The sequence below is a fragment of the Lacerta agilis genome, chromosome 17, assembly GCF_009819535.1.
Source record: "Lacerta agilis isolate rLacAgi1 chromosome 17, rLacAgi1.pri, whole genome shotgun sequence".
NCBI lineage: Eukaryota > Metazoa > Chordata > Lepidosauria > Squamata > Lacertidae > Lacerta > Lacerta agilis.
This window is the reverse complement of record NC_046328.1, coordinates 15355935-15375992: the sequence shown is the minus strand read 5'-3', so window position 1 is coordinate 15375992 and position 20058 is coordinate 15355935. Positions and strand designations below refer to the sequence as shown.

General features: G+C 46.6%; 1 protein-coding gene across 1 annotated transcript in view; it reads right to left on the bottom strand.

Moving 5' to 3' along the window:
* MSI1 (musashi RNA binding protein 1) overlaps nt 1-20058 on the bottom strand; it is a 53277-nt gene that overhangs the window by 12899 nt on the left and 20320 nt on the right. Inside the window, exons 5-6 of the mRNA XM_033174509.1 lie at nt 17689-17730; nt 14870-14962 (exon numbers count right to left, since the gene is read on the bottom strand). Coding sequence (XP_033030400.1) covers nt 14870-14962; nt 17689-17730 — 135 coding nt within the window. The remainder of the gene's footprint in view (nt 1-14869; nt 14963-17688; nt 17731-20058) is intronic.

The window sequence follows — 20058 nt, the reverse complement described above, 5'->3', positions numbered from 1 at the left end:
TACCTACACAGCCAGGAAGGTTCTGCAGAGTGTGAAAAGGAAAAATATACATATTCCCCTTGTCTTTCTTCCTGAAACAGCCTTGGGAGTGTAGGTTTGTTTTTTTTATTAAAAATGTATTATTAACCTCACAGCACACATCTCTCACCACCCTAATCCCTCCCACCCCTCCCCAATCCATGATGCTTACTATAATCTGTTAGGATCTTGAGAAGGCTAATTCCTTCTTCCAATCCCCACCCCCACTTCCGTTTATTCCCTCCCACCCAAGCTGACACTTGCAAGTAACCCTTACATTCCATTTATTTCCTGAAAGCTCACAGGTTCTTGCTGGGCCATTTTGGGTGGTTGTCATTTGTTTTTTAAATCTCTTTTATTTTAAATTTAAAGCCGATATCCCTTCTGCAAGCCAAAGCAGCCCTCTACGTTTATGTAGGAACCACTAACCTTATTTTAAGTAGAAACATAGGAAGCTGCCTTTTAATGAGTCAGGTCATTAATCCATTCTAGCTCAATATTCTCTACACTGGCCAGCAGTGGCATGGCAAGATTTCAGGTCTCTCCTAGCCCTTACCTGGAGATGCTGGGAATCGAACCCAGGACATTCTGCATGAAAAGCAGGTGCTCTACTGCTAGAAGTTACCTTATACAGAGTCAGACCATTGGTCTATCTAGCTCAGTGTTGTCTACACCAGGAGTAGCCCATGTGGTGACCTCCAGATGTTCTGGCCAGGATGGCTGGGACTAATGGGAGTTATAGTACAACCACATCTGGAGACCATCACAGCTGGCTACCCCTGGTCTACACCGACCAGCAGTGGCTCTCCAAGGTTTCAAGCCAGGGACATTTCCCAGCCCTACCTGGAGGTCCAATTGAAGTTATCTGGAAATGGATAGCCCAGTTCTGTTTCCAAACTGATAAACATTGACCCACTCAAGTTTGCTATCCATGCAAGTAACTGTTAATGAATTATCCCTCAGCAATAATCACCATATCTGCCCTATTTTCAGAGTCTTCGGTGGCCAAACGGTCCACATGCTTATTCTGAAAAGTGGCATGATTCTGCAAAAGAGCAGGTCTGTCGTGGAGGCGAAAGCCTAGAATCAGGAACCAAGGCACCAGAGCGTGGCAATTATACAGACGGCACCCTTGGGCCCGTTCCTGAAAACTAGGTTGCTGGCCCCTTCAGTTGGCCTGAGACCAGAAGCCTGACTCCATCCCTGTGGGAGGAGGCTAAGGAAGTTTAGGAGGGGTCTCACTAGGATCGCAAACCGTGCTCCACTTCCTTGTCCACCTTGTGTCACAGGAGGACACAGAAACTGCCCTTCCATAACGTCAGCAGGCCAGGATGAAGGAGGTGGGGGGGTGGAGAGAGGGAGAAGGTGCTCACAATGGGCTTTCTGTGTTCAGGGTCAGGGCCGCTGTCAATTGGCAAGCCTAGCAGTCAACGTTGCAAGGGTTTCAAGATTGACGTGCGCTGGGCAAAGAAAGCAGGGCAAGAGAGAAAAGGAGATTATCCACTTTACCAGCGGGCGTCTCGAGTAGAAGCGTCTGGCAGAGGGATAGAGCACAGGGCACTTGCTGTTCCGGCCTGATTAGCCCCGAGGTAGCAGGCGTTAACGTGTGCCGAGGACAGGGGCAAAACCCTCCCGGGGCATTCTGCCAAGGCTGGGGGGGGGGGCTCTCCAGAAGAGTTCAAGGTGGCATACCAGGCTCTCCCTCCGTGTCCCCAATATTTTGTCCTCACAACAACCCTGTGAGGTAGGACATGCGGAAAGAGTGCGGATGGCCCAAGGTCACCCAGTGAACTTCATAGCTGAATGGTAGGATAAGAAGCCTGTTCTAGTCAGACACTCTAACCACTACACAACACTGTGCACATTTAGTTGCCTAACACTTTTCTGGTCTCGGTCCTGTTCTGGAGGAAGTGGTACTCCTTCACAGAAGGTGGTATCATCATCATCACTATCACCTATTTGTCTATCTCTTTGATTTCCTGGGGACTCACTAAAATTCTTTTTTCCTCAGGTAGCAAAATGACACCCTCAAAGGACAAGCCCAAGACGAGAGGCAAGAACACTGTAGAAAGGAAACTCTGTCTTTGAAAAAGGCACCCTCCTTAGGACCTAACTAAAAAACCACTGTCTTCCTGTATATATTAAAAGACATAATCTGTAGGCTGGGTAGACCACCTAAAACAGCAGAGAATGAACTATTCCAACCCCCAAAGGAGAAAGACTCTGCAGAACCAAAGGACCCTGAATTAAGGACATAAAATTTGTTAAGAGTTCTTGATAATGATGAGAAAAGGGCGCTGTGTTCCAGTGCAGAGGCCGAGGAACTGAACCACCAGAAATACACTTCTCCAGTTTTTTATTCACAGGAAGGCACGTTTTAAGAAAGCCCCAAATCTTCCACAAAGTGGTCAGCAAGCACACTAAGCCCTGGAGAAATGGAGGAAGGCTTCAAGGTTGCATAAGAACATGAAGAGCAGCCCTGCTGGATCAGGCCAATAGCCCATCGAGTCCAGCATCCTGTTCCCACTGGGGCCAACCACATGCCCATTACGGGGAAAACCAACAAGCAGGACCTGAGCACAAGAGCATTCTCCCTTCCCATGGCTTCCATCAACTGGTATTCAGCAGCATTGCTCTCTCAAGACTGTGGAGCACAACCATCAATGGCCCTCTCCTCCACTGCATCAAAAGAAGCCTGGGATGAAAAGCCAGAAGGGAAGAAGATGGTGGACAGGAGCATCCCTGGGAACGGCCAGCGAGCCAGCCGGTCTCTCCCCCCCCCCCCCAAGCTTCCCTGACACCGGGTGGGCATTCAATTTCACAGGCGGAAAATGTGTGTCCTCAATAGGCTCCGGTGTCCATGGAAACCCAGGGCAGGGGAGAGGCGGGATTATGGCGGAGCAGCCAAGTTCAGGCGGGCAAGCGCTAAGTGTGAGTGGCAGCCCCCGGCGGGCGGCTATTGTAGCGGCTGCCCGTTGGGTGCCTCTTTGGGCAGATCCCCCTGCTGGGGGGGGGGAAGACCCCCCGCTGCTCCCCTGGGCCCCATTCTCCAGAGCCCTTTTCTTCTCCAGAGGGAGGCCGCCGCTGCAGCAGTGGCTGGCTTTGCCAACGCCCCGGAACAAAAGAGGCTGGCTGGGGATGGCTTCTCTTGGGGCCTGGTTGCTGTGGCAACCCTGGCCCCTCCAATCCGAGCTGCTGGATCAGATTAGCGCCAGCTCTAATGCTCTCTCTTTCTCTCTCCCAGGGAAAAAAAGCGCTTCTCAACAGCCACACAAAAGGCATCCCTGCTGGGGACAGACCCTCCTCATGGAGGAGATGGTCCTTGTGGGCCTCATGAGGGAGAGCCAGGGCCACTCGTTCCCTCCTCCTCCTCCTCCTCCTCCAGCCACACAAAAGCCTCCTACAAGGGAGGCCCTGTCGGCCCTCGCACATACTGTGCAAAGCTCTCAGCTCAGTCACAAGTCCGTTCCACCAGACTACGGGTCAGCGCCACAGCTTAGGAACACAGGAAGCTTAGGAACTGTTGACCCATCTAGCACAATACTTTCTACGCCAGCCAGCAGCAGATCTTTAGGCCGGAGTCTATCCCAGTCCTGCTTTGGGTTGAACCTTCTGCAATCACAGCAGATGCCCTACCCCTGAGCTCCATCCCTCCCCAAATTGCCTTATACTGAGTCGGACTGTCAGTCGACCCAGCTCCATACTGTCCACACTGACTTGCAGCAGCAGCTTCCCAGAGTTTCAAACAAAGAACCAGTTTTGCAGCCATCTAGTTATAGAGAAGTGATCATCATGGTGATCTAGGCTCTCTTCTTCTGGACATTCGAAGTCAGCCCCCCTTTTGGACTACGGCTCCCAGCGACTGGGACTGATTGGAGTTGTAGTCCAAAAGCAGCTGCAAGGGACCAGGTTGGGGGAAGGCTGAGCCACAGAGCGCTGTGATTTAACACCCAGGAACCGGCGGCAGGAGGGTATTTACTAACTGTGTCTCGTCTCTCCCAAATAAAATCCACCCCGCCACTCCTTGCCGTAGGCGTCGCAAGCCAGCCAAAAGCTTTTCTAGAAGAAAGCGCCACTGAGGAGTGCAGGCAGAGAGCGAGGCCTTCGCTTATAGAGACAAGAGGGTATAAATAGCAGGACGCCCCCTCAGCCTCACTTCCGTTCCACCTTCACATCCTATCTGGAGGTGGAACTCCGAGTCAGGTGGGAGGGAGAGGAAGTGCAGTGCAAATTATTTTTAGAACGTGGGGGGGGGGGGGGGGAGAGAGAGAGCTCTAATCTAGTGCAAAGGCCTAGTGCCCACTGAGGCGGATGAAACCTGCATACGAGCCGAGCCGGGCCACTTCAAAACAAGAGGTGACATAAACGGTAGAATCATCCTTTGCAGAAAACGCAGACACTCACTGCACTCATTGAGGTAGCATGTCAGGGAAAGGACTAGGATAGCTTTCTGCACGGAGGGGCTTCCCAAACGGAGGAGCGTGCCATGGTGCAAAGCCCCAGCTGCAAGATTTATCGCAGAGAAAACTAGGCCAGAATCACTTATCTTGCAGGGAGGAGAAAACCTTTCATCGCTACTGTGTTTGTTTGTTTTATTTACATCCAATGGAGTTGAATGTTTTAAGATTCAAGGTAGAAGGAAGAACAGGACAACTTCATGCCGCTATGGAACTCGGTCCCACAGGAGGCAGTTATGGCCACCAACCTAGATGGCTTTTAAAAAAGGATTAGACAAATTCTTGGAGGAGAGGGCTATTGATGGCTACTAGCCATGAAACCTCCACAGCTGGAGGCTGTAATGCTTATGAATTCCAACTGCTAGAAACCAAAGGAGAAGAAGAGTGCTCTTGTTGCTCAATTCCTGTTTGCAGGTTTCCCAATGGAGCATCTCGTTTGCCACTGTGATGCTGGACCAGATGGGCCATTGGCCTGATCTAGCAGGTTATCCGTATGTTCTTATGTAACTGTCATCCCCAAGCTGGTGTCCCCTCCAACCGTTTTGGACTGCAGCTTCTATCAGCCCCAGCCAGAATGGCCATACGATGCTGAGGCTGATGGGAGCTGTAGTCCAATGGAAGGACAGCAGGTTTACATGTTCAAGTCGGGGGTGTGTGTGTGTGGAGGCATCGCAGGAAAGCCGAACAGACCAAGAAGCATGCAGGGATCTAGGTGCAGGGATATGCCACTTCTCCAATGTGAGGAGGTATCTCATGGGGCAAGGTAAGTAGCAGCAGGCGTGAACAATAATTTCCTTGCAACCAAGTCTCTCACCTAGTTATAGCTGCAGGCTCAACACACCACCCAGAGGGAGCAACTCCACCTCTTAATCCCTGGAGGACACGTTTTCACAAACAACAGGCAAGGAAGGAAAACTTTGCCTCAGCTGTGCCACTGCAGACTTAGTATAGATTCAGTTACAGGTGGGTAGCCGTGTTGGTCTGCCAGAGTCTGAAGAAGTGTGCATGCACACGAAAGCTCATACCAAGAACAAACTCAGTTGGCCTCTAAGGTGCTACTGGAAAGAATTTTCTATTTTGTTTTAGTATAGATTGTATGTGTGAAATATATATACCTCCAGAGGTACATGGAATGTATTTAATGTATAGATTTGGCATAGTTGAGAAAGACATTTACTTCCTTGCCTGTTTATACACATCAGGGATAGGGAACATGTGGCCCTTCAGATGTTTTTTTGGTCTACAATTCCCATCAACCCCAGCCTCAATGGCCCAATATTCAGGGATGACAGGAGTTGGGGTCCAAAAAACATCTGGAGGACCACAAGTTTCCCCACTATATAGAACCAGTTTACCTGCGAGCTCACCTTACTCCATATACGTCTACTCAACTGCTCCAATCTGCAGATCTGGCAGTTATAGGTGCTACATAATACCTGTTCCGCATTTGTAAAAACTTAGTATTTTACTGTGGCAGCACCTACACTTTCTAACTCCTGCCTATTAACACCAGGCAGGTACCTTTGCTGTATTATTCTCAGTGTTTGCTAAAAATATTTGTGTTTAGGGAAGCCTGTTTGCACATGCAGAATGTTGACACGTACTTTAATCAGCTTTTCAGCTTATTGTTGATTTTAATTTTTAAAAATGTTTTTAAAAGCTGTTTTAACTGGGTTTTTTTTTTAAAAAAAAGAACCCAATAATTTAATTGTTTCATTCTTTTTGTAAACTGCTTGAGGTTTTCTTTTGTTTTACAATCAAGCAATATATAAATTTAAACACACACAGAGAGAGAGAGAGAGAGAAAGAGAGAGCGCCTTCCATATCTTGATGCTCTCTGGATATTTTGGATTGCAACTCCTATCAGCGCCCAGCCTGCACAGCCAATGGTTAGGGAGCACGAGAGCTTTAGCCTAAAATATCTGGAGACGATGAGGTTAGGGATATATTATAGAAAACTAGGAGGAGAAGGGTTCTAACCCTTGAAAGTTCTCTATGTGCAAAAAGTATTTATGTTTGGAGGGGAATATTCAGTTATAGAAGTGAATGTTTCCCTGCCATCAGAAATGTTTCCATCTAGAAGCAGGCATTTATGAGATATAGATGTAAAATTGCTGTCAGTTCTTGTACTGCAAACCACTGCCAGCCAAGAACCAAGTGGTCCTTTTCCAGTTTCCAGAGTGTGTGGGTGAGTGGGATTATTAAAAATCCAGCAAAACTGGAGGTGAGAAGGAAGGTGCGTCACCCTCTGTGAATTTTCTCTCCTTTCCAGTGTTTCAGCAAAATCTGCCAATACTTCTATGAGATAACTGAGCAGCGTTTTCTTCCAGGGAGAAGGGAAAGCAGGCAAATAAAGACCCTTCTGTAAACCTGACCTTAAAACAAAGGCCAATGACTTTTCCCTTGTGAGCTGGTTGTCAGGGAGAGCGCCCTTAAAAATGCCAAAAAGAAAAGCATCTGCTTTAGGACGGCTGAGCAGCCTGCAAGGTGGCATCCAATTCACCACGTCAACCATGCTCTGTCGTATTAAAGGTGGGAGAGAGAGACAGAGACAACAAAATCCAGCCCAAAAACCAGATTTCACTGGCAGCTGGATTGCAGCAAACAAAATGCTCCATGCTGCTGACCAGGTGAAGAGGGGGGGAAGCCAAGATTCTCAGTCTTTATACCTGGGTCAGCCAAACCAGGTGGGTCATACTTCCGGCCAATCACAGGAGCTGGTGGTGCACTTGACTACTTCCTTTCATGGCTGCGGGGGACCCTCAAGTCCTGCATGCCTATATACCTTCCAAAGTACTTAAGCCCCATCCCAGACTCCTGACATCCCACATAAGCTGCTGCGATTTGATGCTCCCCGAAAGGAAAGCTGGTGGTCCTTCTACCTCTAGTTAAGTTTCTGTTGACTATCATAGAATTTGTGTCCTTCTCCCCAACACCCACCTTCTCTTATTATTTTTTTCCCTGATGCACATGTTGGATTTTACATGTGCTTAGGAACTGGAGGGTGTCTGGGCATGTGTGTGTGTGTGTGTGTGTGTGTGTGTGTGTGTGTGTGTGTGTGTTTAAATTCCCTTGCAGTGACTTGGCTCACTTACTCAAGTAATCTGAAGCTGTTCATTAGCCGGCACATGGCACATTTCTCCAGCATGCCCGCTTCTTAGCCCCAGCCACATGTGGATTTTGTAGGCAGATGACAGGTCGTTGTCAGAAACTGGCTCCCAGGGTTTGCTGCTTTGATCAGTCTCACCGGAGCTCTGGACAGTCCAATATATATATTTAGTTTGATTGCTCTACCCTGATTTTCCCTCAAGGAGCTCAGAGCAGCTTGCTTATAGCTCCTAGCCAAGCAGCTTAGAGGGCCAGCTTGCTCATCTTCAGCAGCAGAATTGGAAGGCAGGCCCTGGGACCATCCTCTGAGCCACACATACCCCCAAACAGAAGGAAGCAGAGCTTGAGCAATGTTTACAGGCTAAGCAATGGATTGCTCTCCTGCAAGAACTGCCAGGAACTGAAACTTCTTATACACAGGAATAGAGATGGAAGGATCTGTCAATCTCGGTTCTCTCAGTCTCTTATTCTTCTTCATCTTAATTTCAGCTCTCCACATTTTGCAGCAATTTCTCCCTCCCTCCCTCCCTCCCTTTCTTTCTTTTAAATTCACGTATTTTAGTGTGCATTTCTTCTAACACACACCTTTATAATGCAGTTTTTACTATTGTACACATTTTTGCAAGATTTCCCTAATACAATGCATTTCTGTATGTTATTTTCACTAACCCCTTCATCTTTATGCACACTTTCCCCTATATATGCATTCTTTATAAAGGCTGTTTGGTTGCAGAACTGCTTCACAAAATTCAGCTAAGTGTTGGTTTCCAAGGGAAGTTGTGCTTCGTATACTGCAGATTTGAAAGATTTGGCTTCAAACGCAAACTGCTTCAAATTTCTCCTCTTATACAGGAGATGGAGGATTTGGAGTGACTCATCCCCAAATAAAGGATTGGGCAGAGCCTCAATTTATCCAATTTGTTCCTCCAATTTTAAGGGGAGAAACTGCAACTGAGCCAGCCCTTAGCTTCTTGGCCTAGGGGTCCTTCCAGGCATCCTTTTTTCTTGTGCATCCATTACGATCTGAGCTCACAATGGTATCAGGGTGGTTCCAAGTAATTCTGCTTTCAATGCTCTAATCTTTACTATTTAGTCAAAGGCCCTCAGTCCACTTTCAATACTCTTTGCGCCTGCAGAAGTTCCAGGGAGGTTGTACTGCTTCCTTTACAATCAGTGCATGTCCTGCAACTTCCTGCTGAAATCATGCAACTTTTTAATATTGCGAATGTTCTAGGGTTGTTGCTTTTTTGTTGTTGTTCAGTTCCACTATAGAGCACACACACACACCCAGACAGCAATAACGCTGGGGAAGCATCACGATGTGTGATCAGTGTCAATGGAATGTTGCAGAATTATACCCACTAAAAAATAAACACTGGTCCGGAGGGGTCCTCTATCCTGGTCTTCGGACTTAAGATGTATATTTTCAGGATCCACCCTATTTTCGTGATTGCATTTCTTTTTGTTGGTACAAGTTTTTTAAACTGTTTTTAAAGCTGTCTTTTAAATTGTTGGCACATGCCCTGGGACCTTAAGAGCGAAGAATGGGTAATAAATTAAAATAATCATTGTGGAGTGATATAACTTCAAGGTTTCATGTGGGGTTTCCATTGCACTTGATCAGCTGTGATAGAATGCTGCAGCATGATTACTGACAGGAGTGAGGCCTTGTCTGCATATAGCACCTGAGAGCTACACAGATTGCCAATTTGCTAACAGGCCAAGTTCAAGGTGTTAGTATATAAAGCCCTTAACAACTTGGGAACAGTTTACCTGTGAAATCTCATTACCCCATATATGCTCACACAACTGCTTCGATTTGCAGAACTGGCACTGCTACATGTACCACGTAATACCTATTCCACATTTGTAAGAAATTAATATTGTAGCGTGGCAGCACCTACACTGTGGAACTCCCTGCTTATTGACATCAGGCAGGCATCTTCATTGTACAGTACTGCTAGAAACTTTTTTTTATAGATAAGCCTACCCAATCATGTAGAATGCTGATGTATGTTTAAATATTGTTTTTTCTTAATTGCCGATTTTATCTTTTGAATGTTTTAAAGAGTTGTTTTTACTGATAGTTTTATTGTTCTACTCTCTTTGCAAACCACTTTTTTTTCAACAGTCCAGCGGTGTATGGATTTCATGAAATAAATAAATAAATACTTGGGTCTCAGAGGCTGGACGAGGCCACATACCTTTGTGCCACCTTAGCAGGGCCTATCCTGGTACCAATTCAGCATGAACCAGAAGTTTGGGCAAGGGATGGGCTTCTGATTCCAGCTCTCTGCTAAACCCTGACCCACCTGTTCCACGTATTCATACGTTACTCAGGCCAAGAAAGAGCTCCATGCAGAAAAGTCCCGTAGAATCCTTTCACTACCAAGCTGTTGCTGGCAGAGGCAAATGCTGAAATCAGTTTGCTGCAGGGGAGATATATACACACGGCCACTTCTCTCCCCCACCCCCAACAGAATCTGTTTTCAAGTTCTACATTCATTGGCTAGGCATATGATTTGAAGGTTGGCATGAAAATGGAGCGTCGCTAACACACATGTGCTACCGCGGTCATCTACACTCTGCGACCTTCAAAGCTACGTACAAAAAAATTAAAACACAACAACAGTGGGAAAGAAAAGGGTAAAAAAGAAAAAAAAATCACTATAAACAGCTGAAATGTATTATTATTGTTGTTGTTGTTTTTCCTACATCTAAGTCTAACTATACAGATAATGATAAAACTATCTACAAAAGTCTTTGGGCAAGACTAGGCGAGCAACAGAGACGAAAAGGGTGAAGCTGGTTTTGTGATTCTTTGAGCCAGAAGACAGAGGGGGGTGGGGGGAGTGAGGGGGGGGGAAACTACACATTTGTATATCTGTACCTTTGATCTATGCTGGGACACGAAGGTGCCCCCTTCACTGCCAACTACTGATCAAAGAGCATCCATGGCCACATAAGGGAGGGCTCTGTGGAAGCAACGTCATAGAAGAGAGCTTAGGATCCACACAGGGCGCAGAGTCACGTGCAACAGCGGCTGGCTGGCTGGCTGGCTCTCCTGGCCAGGAGGGAAGGCCGACAGCAGCTGCCAAGTATCAAATGGCACCCAAACGCCGGAGCTGCCTGCCCCGGGAAGTAATTTTGTAAGGAGTTCAGCAGGATGTGTAGCAGGGGCAAAGGAAGGAAAGCAGAAGGGCTGTGGGCTCTCTCAAACCCACAGTCGGGAAGATTCATCTCCTGCACAGACAACTATGCTGTAATTCCTGCACCTTTGGGTTCCCCCCTTCCAACTCTACTTTTCTGTGATTACAGCTACTTGAAATGGGGCAGCAGTTGGGCAAACAGCAAGCTCCCGGGCAAAGGTGTGGTTTCACTCCTCCTGGATCGTGCCAATTTGAGTATTATTAATTCCCGCCCTCCACACCCTGCAGCCCCAGGGCAGGTTACAGCATTAAAACACAATATTCAAAAACAATTTCGAACAGCTTACGATCATAAACGTGAGGTGGGTCTTAAAAACATGCACCTCAACGTGTCAAAAGCCAGGGTGAAGAGATCCGTCTTCAGCATTCCCCGGAAGGTGCCAGGCGCACCTCTGTGGGGAGGGAGTTCCACAGCTTAGGGGCCACCACAAGAAGGACCTGCCCCAAGCCACCACCATCACCCCAGGCATCTGAGGGCGGACCCTCTCTGCTGATATCAGGACCCAAGAGGGCCTGTGGGGAACAAGGCGGTCTCTCTCACCATGTGCCTCTCTTTCCCTGAAAGTTAAGGCATCACCCCCAGTTAAGAACGTTAGAAAGAGCCCTGGAGCTGGATCAGGACAATGGCCCAGCTAGTTCAGCATCCTGTTCTCGTAGTGGCCAACCAGATGCCCCAAAGGGGAGCCCACAAGCAGGACACGAATGCAAGACCAACTCTCCTCACTTGCGATTCCCCTCCTCCTCCAGTTACCTGTTTTCTTTTCATCAAAAGTAGGTAGTAATTCCATTAACCAAACCTTCCTCCCATGGCCTCCTACGCTCAGAAAAGAGTACTCATAATACCTTGACCCCAATGTTTCTGACTATTTCAAAGGCTACCCTATGCCATTTGGGTCAACGGGGGTGAACAGTTATCCAAATGCATCACAACATGGTAAGTAAACACACCAGTAAAAGTAAATAAAATTTAAAAAATGGGGGTCCTGAGAAAGAGAACAGGCCGTGGTATCTATTCTCTGCTAGAATATTTCTTTTTTTTAAAATTATGCATTTCACATTAAATTCTGAAGAACTTAAAAAAAAACTTGCTCAGAAGCAAGTTCCACAGATTGAACAGTATTCACTTCCAAGGAGGCACACTACCCCACAGCCTGTGAGTGGGGTTGGACAGACGATGGTGGGGATTGTAGGGGAAGCATTTCACAAACCTCACAAAATTGCCATCAATTGTGTGATTCCTGCATTGGATCCCTTCCAACTGCACAATTGTATGATTTTTCCTTAAAACCTTCAGAAGATTCCCACTTAGCTCTCCTGCATTCAGCTAAGATTCACCAGGCAGCAGTTAGCAAGCATTCACAAGCTTGGGTCTATCCCCCACCCCCAAAAGACCCTGGTGGCCATAGAAAGGCACATGGTTACTTGCTAGAATTAGCCCATCTGAGCCCTTTTAAAGTGCCCCCCATAATCCTTCACACTGGAACAAGCTATTAAGATACAATAACAGGCAAACAGATATGCCAATGTTTGTGGGGCTGCCCTTGAAGACTGTACATAGGAGAGTACCTGAAAACACATCCGCTTTGGGCTGCTAACTGGGACCAGCTGTTAGGACCACATCACCATGCCAGTGTTGACAGAGCTCACCATCTGGCCTCGAGCAGAATTCAGAGTGTTGGCAGATCGCCTTTAAAGCACTACATGCCACTTGGGACTCGTGCCACAAGGACAACCTGCTGGTGGACCTGGGTCATTTTTGGAGGCCCATTACTGGAACCAACCCACTTTCTGAATAGAGGTGTGTGACTAATGGTGGGCCATAGCTCAGTGACAGAGCATCTGCCTGGCAGACAGAAGGTTCCAGGTTCAATCCCCAGCATCTCCAGGTACAGTCGGGAGAGACCCCCTGCCTGAAACCCTGGAAAGCTGCTGCCGGTTAGTGCAGACAATACTGAGCTAGCTGGACCAATGACCTTACTCAGTATAAGATAGCTTCCTATGTTCCTCCTGTGTTCCTATGACACCCTGTCTGGGCAACTATCTCTCTAGGGAGGCTCACTCACAGCATACCAGACAAAGACCTTCCTACTTTTCCAACCATTTTTTGTTTCAGCACTGTATTTTTGACCAGCTGTTTTATTCTTTCCACCACTTCTTATTACAGTCGTACATCAGAAGTCAAACAGAATCCATTCCAGAAGTCTGTTCGACTTCCAAAATGTTCGGAAACCAAGGCGGGGCTTCCGATTGGCTGCAGGAGCTTCCTGCAGCCAATCGGGAGCTGCAGAACCCGCGTCAGACATTCGGGTTCCAAAGAACTTTCGCAAACCAGAACACTCACTTCTGGGTTTGCGGGAACCAAAACGTTTGACTCGCAAGGCGTTCGACCTCCAAGGTACAACTGTATTTTGATGACTATATTGTTTTTATGCCAGTCTTCCCCAGCCGGGTGCCCTTCAGATCATCAGCCAACATGGCACATGATGCTGACGGTTGGTGGGAGTTGTCAAATCCAAAGTATCTGGAGGGTACCAGGTTGGGGGATAAGGTTGAGCCATGCTCTGGAAGTTATTTATATGTTTATAAAATGTTTATATGTTTATAAAATAAAAAAGTAAAATAGGATGGCTATGCACTAACAAAAAAAAGTTCACAAAGCATCAATGTTCCGGCTCAGATTCAACAACCAAAAGCAGGCAAACGGCTAGTTGCTGAAGACGGGGGGGGGGGGGGAGGTGGGGAGCAACTTAGATGAAACTGAAATCTGGATAAGGTGGCATCACAGGTCCCTGAAAGAAAAGGGGTCAGGAGACGCCCAGAAAGGGAATATGACCACTACAGGTATCAGACTGTGATGGCAGTGTGGGAGGCTAACAAGTCTGATCCCTGGAACTTAATTCACTGGGGGATCTGTGCAAGCCCACAGAAGAACTTCTTGGATGATTAAGCCCTGCACTGGGTCTCTTAATTAACAGCCTTTCAGTGCCAGGTTAAAAACTTACAACTTCTCTCAGGCACTGGGAGGATTATCATGACTTTGCTCCCTACTGATGGAATGATTCTGGTGCTGTTCAGCTGGATTACTGTACGGCTTTTCTTGAACGCATTGTTCTTTTTTTCTGATTTCATGTCATGCTTTATGCTTTTAACATTTTTCTGAGTTGTTTGGAGAATCCTTATGTGTCCAGTAACCAACAAGCTGAATTTATTATCATCATCAAGAAACAGGGAGGGTCACTTTCCATCTCAGGCACCAAAATGTCTTAATTGTTTGGGGAAGGGCAGAGAGAAAGAGAAAGAGAGAGACTATTTGAAGACTGTGGAAGAGATTCAGTCAACTATAAGGCTTAGGAGTGGATGACTCTTAGGGTCAGAACTTAGGAGGAAGGCCCATTTTTTTAGGGGGGCACAGATCTACCAGTGATATACTGCAGATGTCCAATGATCTACCTGTTGAACATGCCTGACCTAGAACTATGAACTGGCCATGCCACTAGTCCTCAGCCTCATCTCAGGAGAATCTGGGTTGGAGAGGGAGCATTGACTTGTTGGGTTACTTCATGTTCTGTGAATTTGTGAGGCACCCAAAGGCAAAACAGCTTTAAAATAAACCTCCCGTGAAGCTGGAATCACGAACTTTACAAGCAGTCCTTGTAGCTCTGCCTTTAGCAGCTCTGGTGATTAGCAGGAAGTGGTACCACTGATCACCTGCTGATTTCAGCACTGCAGATTGGTCTTAAAGGCAGAAGAAACAGGCCAGGCAGCTTTTTCCCAGGTCAGCTGACAGAACACCAAGCTATCTGCGGGTGTCTTAGCAAGGAAAACATTGCATTTCCTAATCCTTTCCTTCAGCAAACCCCAAAAGGTGTAATATTGGTTTTATACAATCATAGCTTCCCTGCAAAGTATCCTGGGAATTGCACGTTTGGCGAGAGTACTGAAAATTCTGTTTCCTAATACCTCCCCACCTCCACTGAGTGAACTACATTTCCCAGATTGCTAACCAGGTTATGGCTGCAGTTTAGATATAACCCAGAGGGATGCAGTTGGTTGCTTAACTGGACCCAAAGCACTTACCTTCCCAAATTGTTCAAAATACTGTTTCACATCCTCCACGGTGGTGTTCACGGAGAGGCCGCCCACAAATATCTTCTTGGTCCGTGTCACCATCTAGAAGACAGAAGGACAAGAAGGCAGCAGGATAGCAAAAAGGGCCACTCCTTCAAAACTACAAAAGCTTCATTTCACTTTGCCAGCTAAAGAAAATATGCTGTCTAACCATCCCGTGATTTGTGTGCAGGTTTAAAGGAAGACATTTCCATGTGCCACTATCCCATGCATATTAAGAATCCCGCTTCATGAGAAAAGAACACCAAATATTCTTTTTCCCTTAAAAAATAATAATCAAGAAGCCAAGTTCCAGTCCTTAAGGTTCTGATGGTTTGTTGCCTTGTGCAATTTTAAGTGCTAGATGTGACGAACAACCATTACAGCAGTTACAGGTGGTGCTTTGGTGACCTCTGCTTAGCTCTTTGCCCCTCCCAATAATTAAATTATGCAGAATAACTTAGCTTTAGTGGAGATTTCTGCATTGCAGGGGACTATGCAGCCTAGAAACTTAATCTGCACAGCTTACTTATACAATTTGCAGAATTCTGCTTCGCTTCACCCAGAATTTCCACCATGACACCCCCTGCATGAAATGTCTGCTTGCAAACAACTTACTCCCCCACTGCTTTCTTTGCCTACCCATTAAATTCTTTTTGAACAGCTTTTAAACAGGGTGCTTTTGAACAGCTCCTCCCATTCACTTCAGCAGGGTTTGCATAGGAGAACTGCTGGACTGTGGCGCTGTGTGCGTGTATTCTCCCTTCCACCTGAGACTCACAACAAGGCCCTGCATCTGATGCAGGAGTGCTGGTAAGTGACCGCAAGAGAGACACACAGACAGACAGACAGACAGACAGACACACACACACACACACACACACACACAGTGTGGCTGACAGAACATTCACTTTGAGACGCTCAGAAAGAGCAAGTGCATTTGTGGAAAGAGACTGCTCGGTGCGTTTTCCTGGTCCCTTCAGCCCTGTAGAGCTCCCTGATCACAGAAGGGGCCCGGGATGCTCTTTTCAAATAGGCTCTCTTCCGCACACTGCTGCCCTCCCCCTCCCCCAGGATGACTGTGTCCCCGCTCTGCAAGAAACACATGCTCCTAATTACCCCAAGGAGTGCACACAGAGCTAATCCGCAGCAATTCCAAGCCTTAGAGAACAGCCCGCCCAAACAGCAAAGCGCCTTCTGTCACCAAAACTGCTTAATGGAATTAACCCAATTCCAACCATGTGCTCATGGTGCTGGTTACTTGGGATACCTGAGCACTCGCTACCCTGATCCCCACTTTGCTGGCCGGCACAAATCACGTTCCCTCTCCTTGGGTTCCCCCATCCACCCAACCCTCTTCATTTGCGCATCAAGCCCAAGGGCAAAGGGCAGAAAAGGTGCCTTTATTTTACTTCCTACATTTCTGTGGCCACCCAACGGCGTATGTTCTCAGGGCAGCTCACAAGCTTTAAATGCAATATTTTAACGTTTTGATTAAAAGCAGTTAAGAGCAGCATGAAAAATGGGTGTTTTGAGAGCTGGGTAGAAGATGGGATGTCAGCAGGTAAAGCATCTGTAGCAAGGGAAAGAGAAGCGAGAACCCAACAAAATAAAACTCAAGCTAACTGCATATTCTTTCCTCATTTCGCTCCCGCCTCAGTTCTCCCTCCCCTCCCCCCCCCCCAATGTCAAATTTTAGATGATTAGTCCCCTGGAGCAAGGACTTGTCCCTTTGAACTTTCGCAAACCACCGTGCAAGCCAATGTATTGCTAAATGAGGATCGCTCTCTGGAGGGCCACAGGTTCCTGAACTCATTCAGGTCAGCCCAGTATATGAATCACAGGTTGCTGTACGGGGCTGTCTTACACCCCACACCCCTGCTGAAGCCACTGTTTTGCATCCAAATGGTTAAACCAGGGGTCAGCAAGGTTTACCTCACCTGGGCTAGTTCACTCCAGTGGAGATCCCTCCGTGGGCCGGATCGTGCGTGCTCATGCACGTGCACCCGTGATTTCCAGCATCTGTGCGTGCACAGATGCAATTTTCGGCGTTGCAGAAGCGAGTCCCCGCACCACGCTGCGCTAGTTTAGCGCAGTGTGCGGGGACTCGCTGAGCGTTCAGCTCAGTTCAGGAGTGGCTCAGGGGCCAGTTAAATGACCCCCGTGGGCCGCTTGTGGCCCATGGGCCTTAGGTTGCTGACCCCTGGGTTAAACCTTTGGCTTCTAGTAAAAAGTAAAATATAGACCATTCAAACAGTTGCCTCTAAGCTTCTCTTCGGGTCACATATTAAACTGTTTCCTTCCATCAGGAGCCAAGGACAAAGGTCTTACTTAAGAAGAGGGCAGCCAGGCTTGCAAGTGGACATCTTAACCCCAAAAAGAAGCAAGACCAACACAAACTGGAGCCACGGGGAAGTTTAGAAAAATGAAGTGTGGACACTCAAAAGAAAGGCACGTTTGACAGAGGGGAACACTGCAAGGTAGACCTAGGTGAGGAGTCCTGCTTTGAAAGGTTCTTCTTCAGCAGTTTCCATCGCAGGGAACGCCACCGGTGGTTGAAACAACAGGCATAAACCCGATAACCAGCAGGCTCTAAAAACATTGAGGTTTCGGCTGCAAGGAGCTGGAAAGGTCCAGGTGCTGATCTGTACCCTCAACCCAAGAGGAAGAGCTCCAGCACCCAGCCATCTGCCTGGTGGCCAAAGAAGCGGTTCCAAAGCTTGATGCCCCCAAAGCACCTGTATGATTGGTTGGGGGGTCACTCTCAAAAGTTGTAAACAAGTACCTACCTTGGGCTGTGCTCTGCGGGGAAATGCAACCTTTGGGTCAATCTGAAAGACAAGGAGAGGCAGGTGAAAAAAAATAACGACACAAAACTTCCCTTTAAGAAATAACAGAGCACACACATGTGGAGGCAACATCTCTTGGCACAATGGAAGCTTTCTAGTGTGCTAGAAGACCTTACGGGAGAACAGAACAAAGCAACAAGAAGCATGTCAATGGAAAGGGCATTTTTGGGATGCCACACTCCTTGTGCACAAGCTACAGTGAAATTAAGTGGAGCTAGCCAAAGACAGGATTTTGCAAATGCTCCCATTCATATTATTGGGGCTAGCAGCTAAGCAATTCCTGGAGATGATACCCATTTCCTGTTCAGTTTTTAACATTTGATTTCATTTTTTCACTTTTAATTTGCATAGCGCCTTTCTATATTGCTATACAGAAGCTGGTTGACAGCCACAAAACATACAACCAAGAACACACAGCTTATAATAATCTGATTCAACACAGAAAGTCAAAATAAAGCATAACTTTAAAAAGGAACGACTTATATCAAATAAAGTAATATTCAATAATCTATTAGCATGTAACAGCACAGAGTAAAATTAATTCTGGAAACATCAGCAAATGATAATTCAACAGAAATTCACTCTTTTAACAATTACGAAAAATAATTGATCAATAAAATAAATGCAAGGCACAATTCATAAAATACCACAATACATACAAAACCATGTAAAAGGAACAAATTGAGAAACAAAGAAACACAACCTGAAAAAGAGACAGTGCATGTACTTTCGTAAACTAAGAAAATATTTAATAAAAATTATTTTTTTTAAAGAAACGAAGACATACAACTTATAAAACTCCCCCCCCCCAGCTGTGTATAGAGAAGGTGTAAGGAAGATAAAACATTGCCATCAATCACTTCATCCTTGTTTTATTCTTTAAAAGTCGACTTGGCGGAACTTTATAAATACCAGTTGCTGGAAACCACAGTTGCTTTCTGGTTTCACTTTGGGGCACCTGGGTGGTCACTGTGAGAAGAAGATGCTGAACAAGAAGGGCCACTGGCCTGATCCACTAGGCTCATCTTATGGTCCCATCATCCGCACAACAAGCATGACCAGACCTGTAATACAGCTGGAAGGCATCAGGCTAGGGAAGACTGCTCAGGTACAAGGATGGGAAACCTTTGGCCCTCCATGTGCTGTGGGACTCCTCCTCCCATTAATTCGGACCAGCACACTCCCCCTCCCATTAATTCGGACCAGGGATGCTGGGAGCAATAGTCCAGAAACAGCTGGCAGGCCAGTTTCACCATCCCTGTTCCACAAGAGGAAGACTATCTTGACTACTTGAGCAAAGGCACATCTACGCTAGTCTGTTTTGAAACAGTTTAGCCTCTATGACTCCACGTAAGGAAAGCCTGCAGGATCAGACCAACAGCCCACCTCGTCCAACAGCCTGTTCTCACAATGGCCAACCAGATGCCTCAAAGGGAAACCTGCAAGCAGGATTCTAGCACAAGAGCATTCTCCCCTCCTGTGGTTTCCAGCTACTGGCATTCAGAAGCATTATTGCCTCTGACCATGGAGGCAGAGCATAGCCATCTTGGCTAGTAGCCATTGATGACCCTCTCTTCCATGAATTGCTCTAATCCTCTTTTAAAGACATCCAAGTTGGTGGCCATTGCTGGCTCCTGTGGAAGCGAGTTCCACAGTTTCACTATGTGCAGCATGAAGAAGCCCTTTCTTTTATCTGCCCTGTATCTTCCAACATGTAGCTTCCTCCACCACCCAAAGATCCCAGGGGAAATTTATTTATTAAGTATATTTTTAGCACTCCGTTCATCACATCATATCAGGGGGGAGTAACAACATCATCAATTCTGGAGAATTAAGAGCAGGCCACAGAGAAAGACCACAGCGCTAAAATTTCAATGACAAAAATACACATACGGCCTTCCGCCGGTTCCAAATTTGCAGCTAACATCCCACAGATACCCAGGCAAGCAGATAGGTCTTTCAACTAAATCGGGGTTTCCCAGACCCCTGAGTTCATTGACTCCTTGATGAACTTACAAAGTTACCATCAACTCCAGCCCAGATTCTTAGGAATGTAAATGAAATAAAACAAAAAATATCAATGTTTACATCAATATTTATAAATGATAGATCACTATCATACTAGGAATCATAAAAAGTAAAAATAATAAAGTAAAGCAAGCAAAATAATAACAATATCACTCTGACAGTGCCAACACCCCTTATTTCAGAAGTTCTTAACTCCTAATTAAAATCTTCCAAATGATACCCCATAGGTCCTTGTTGACCCTTATGTCTTTATCCACCCCCTGCACAATCCCATCGACCCCA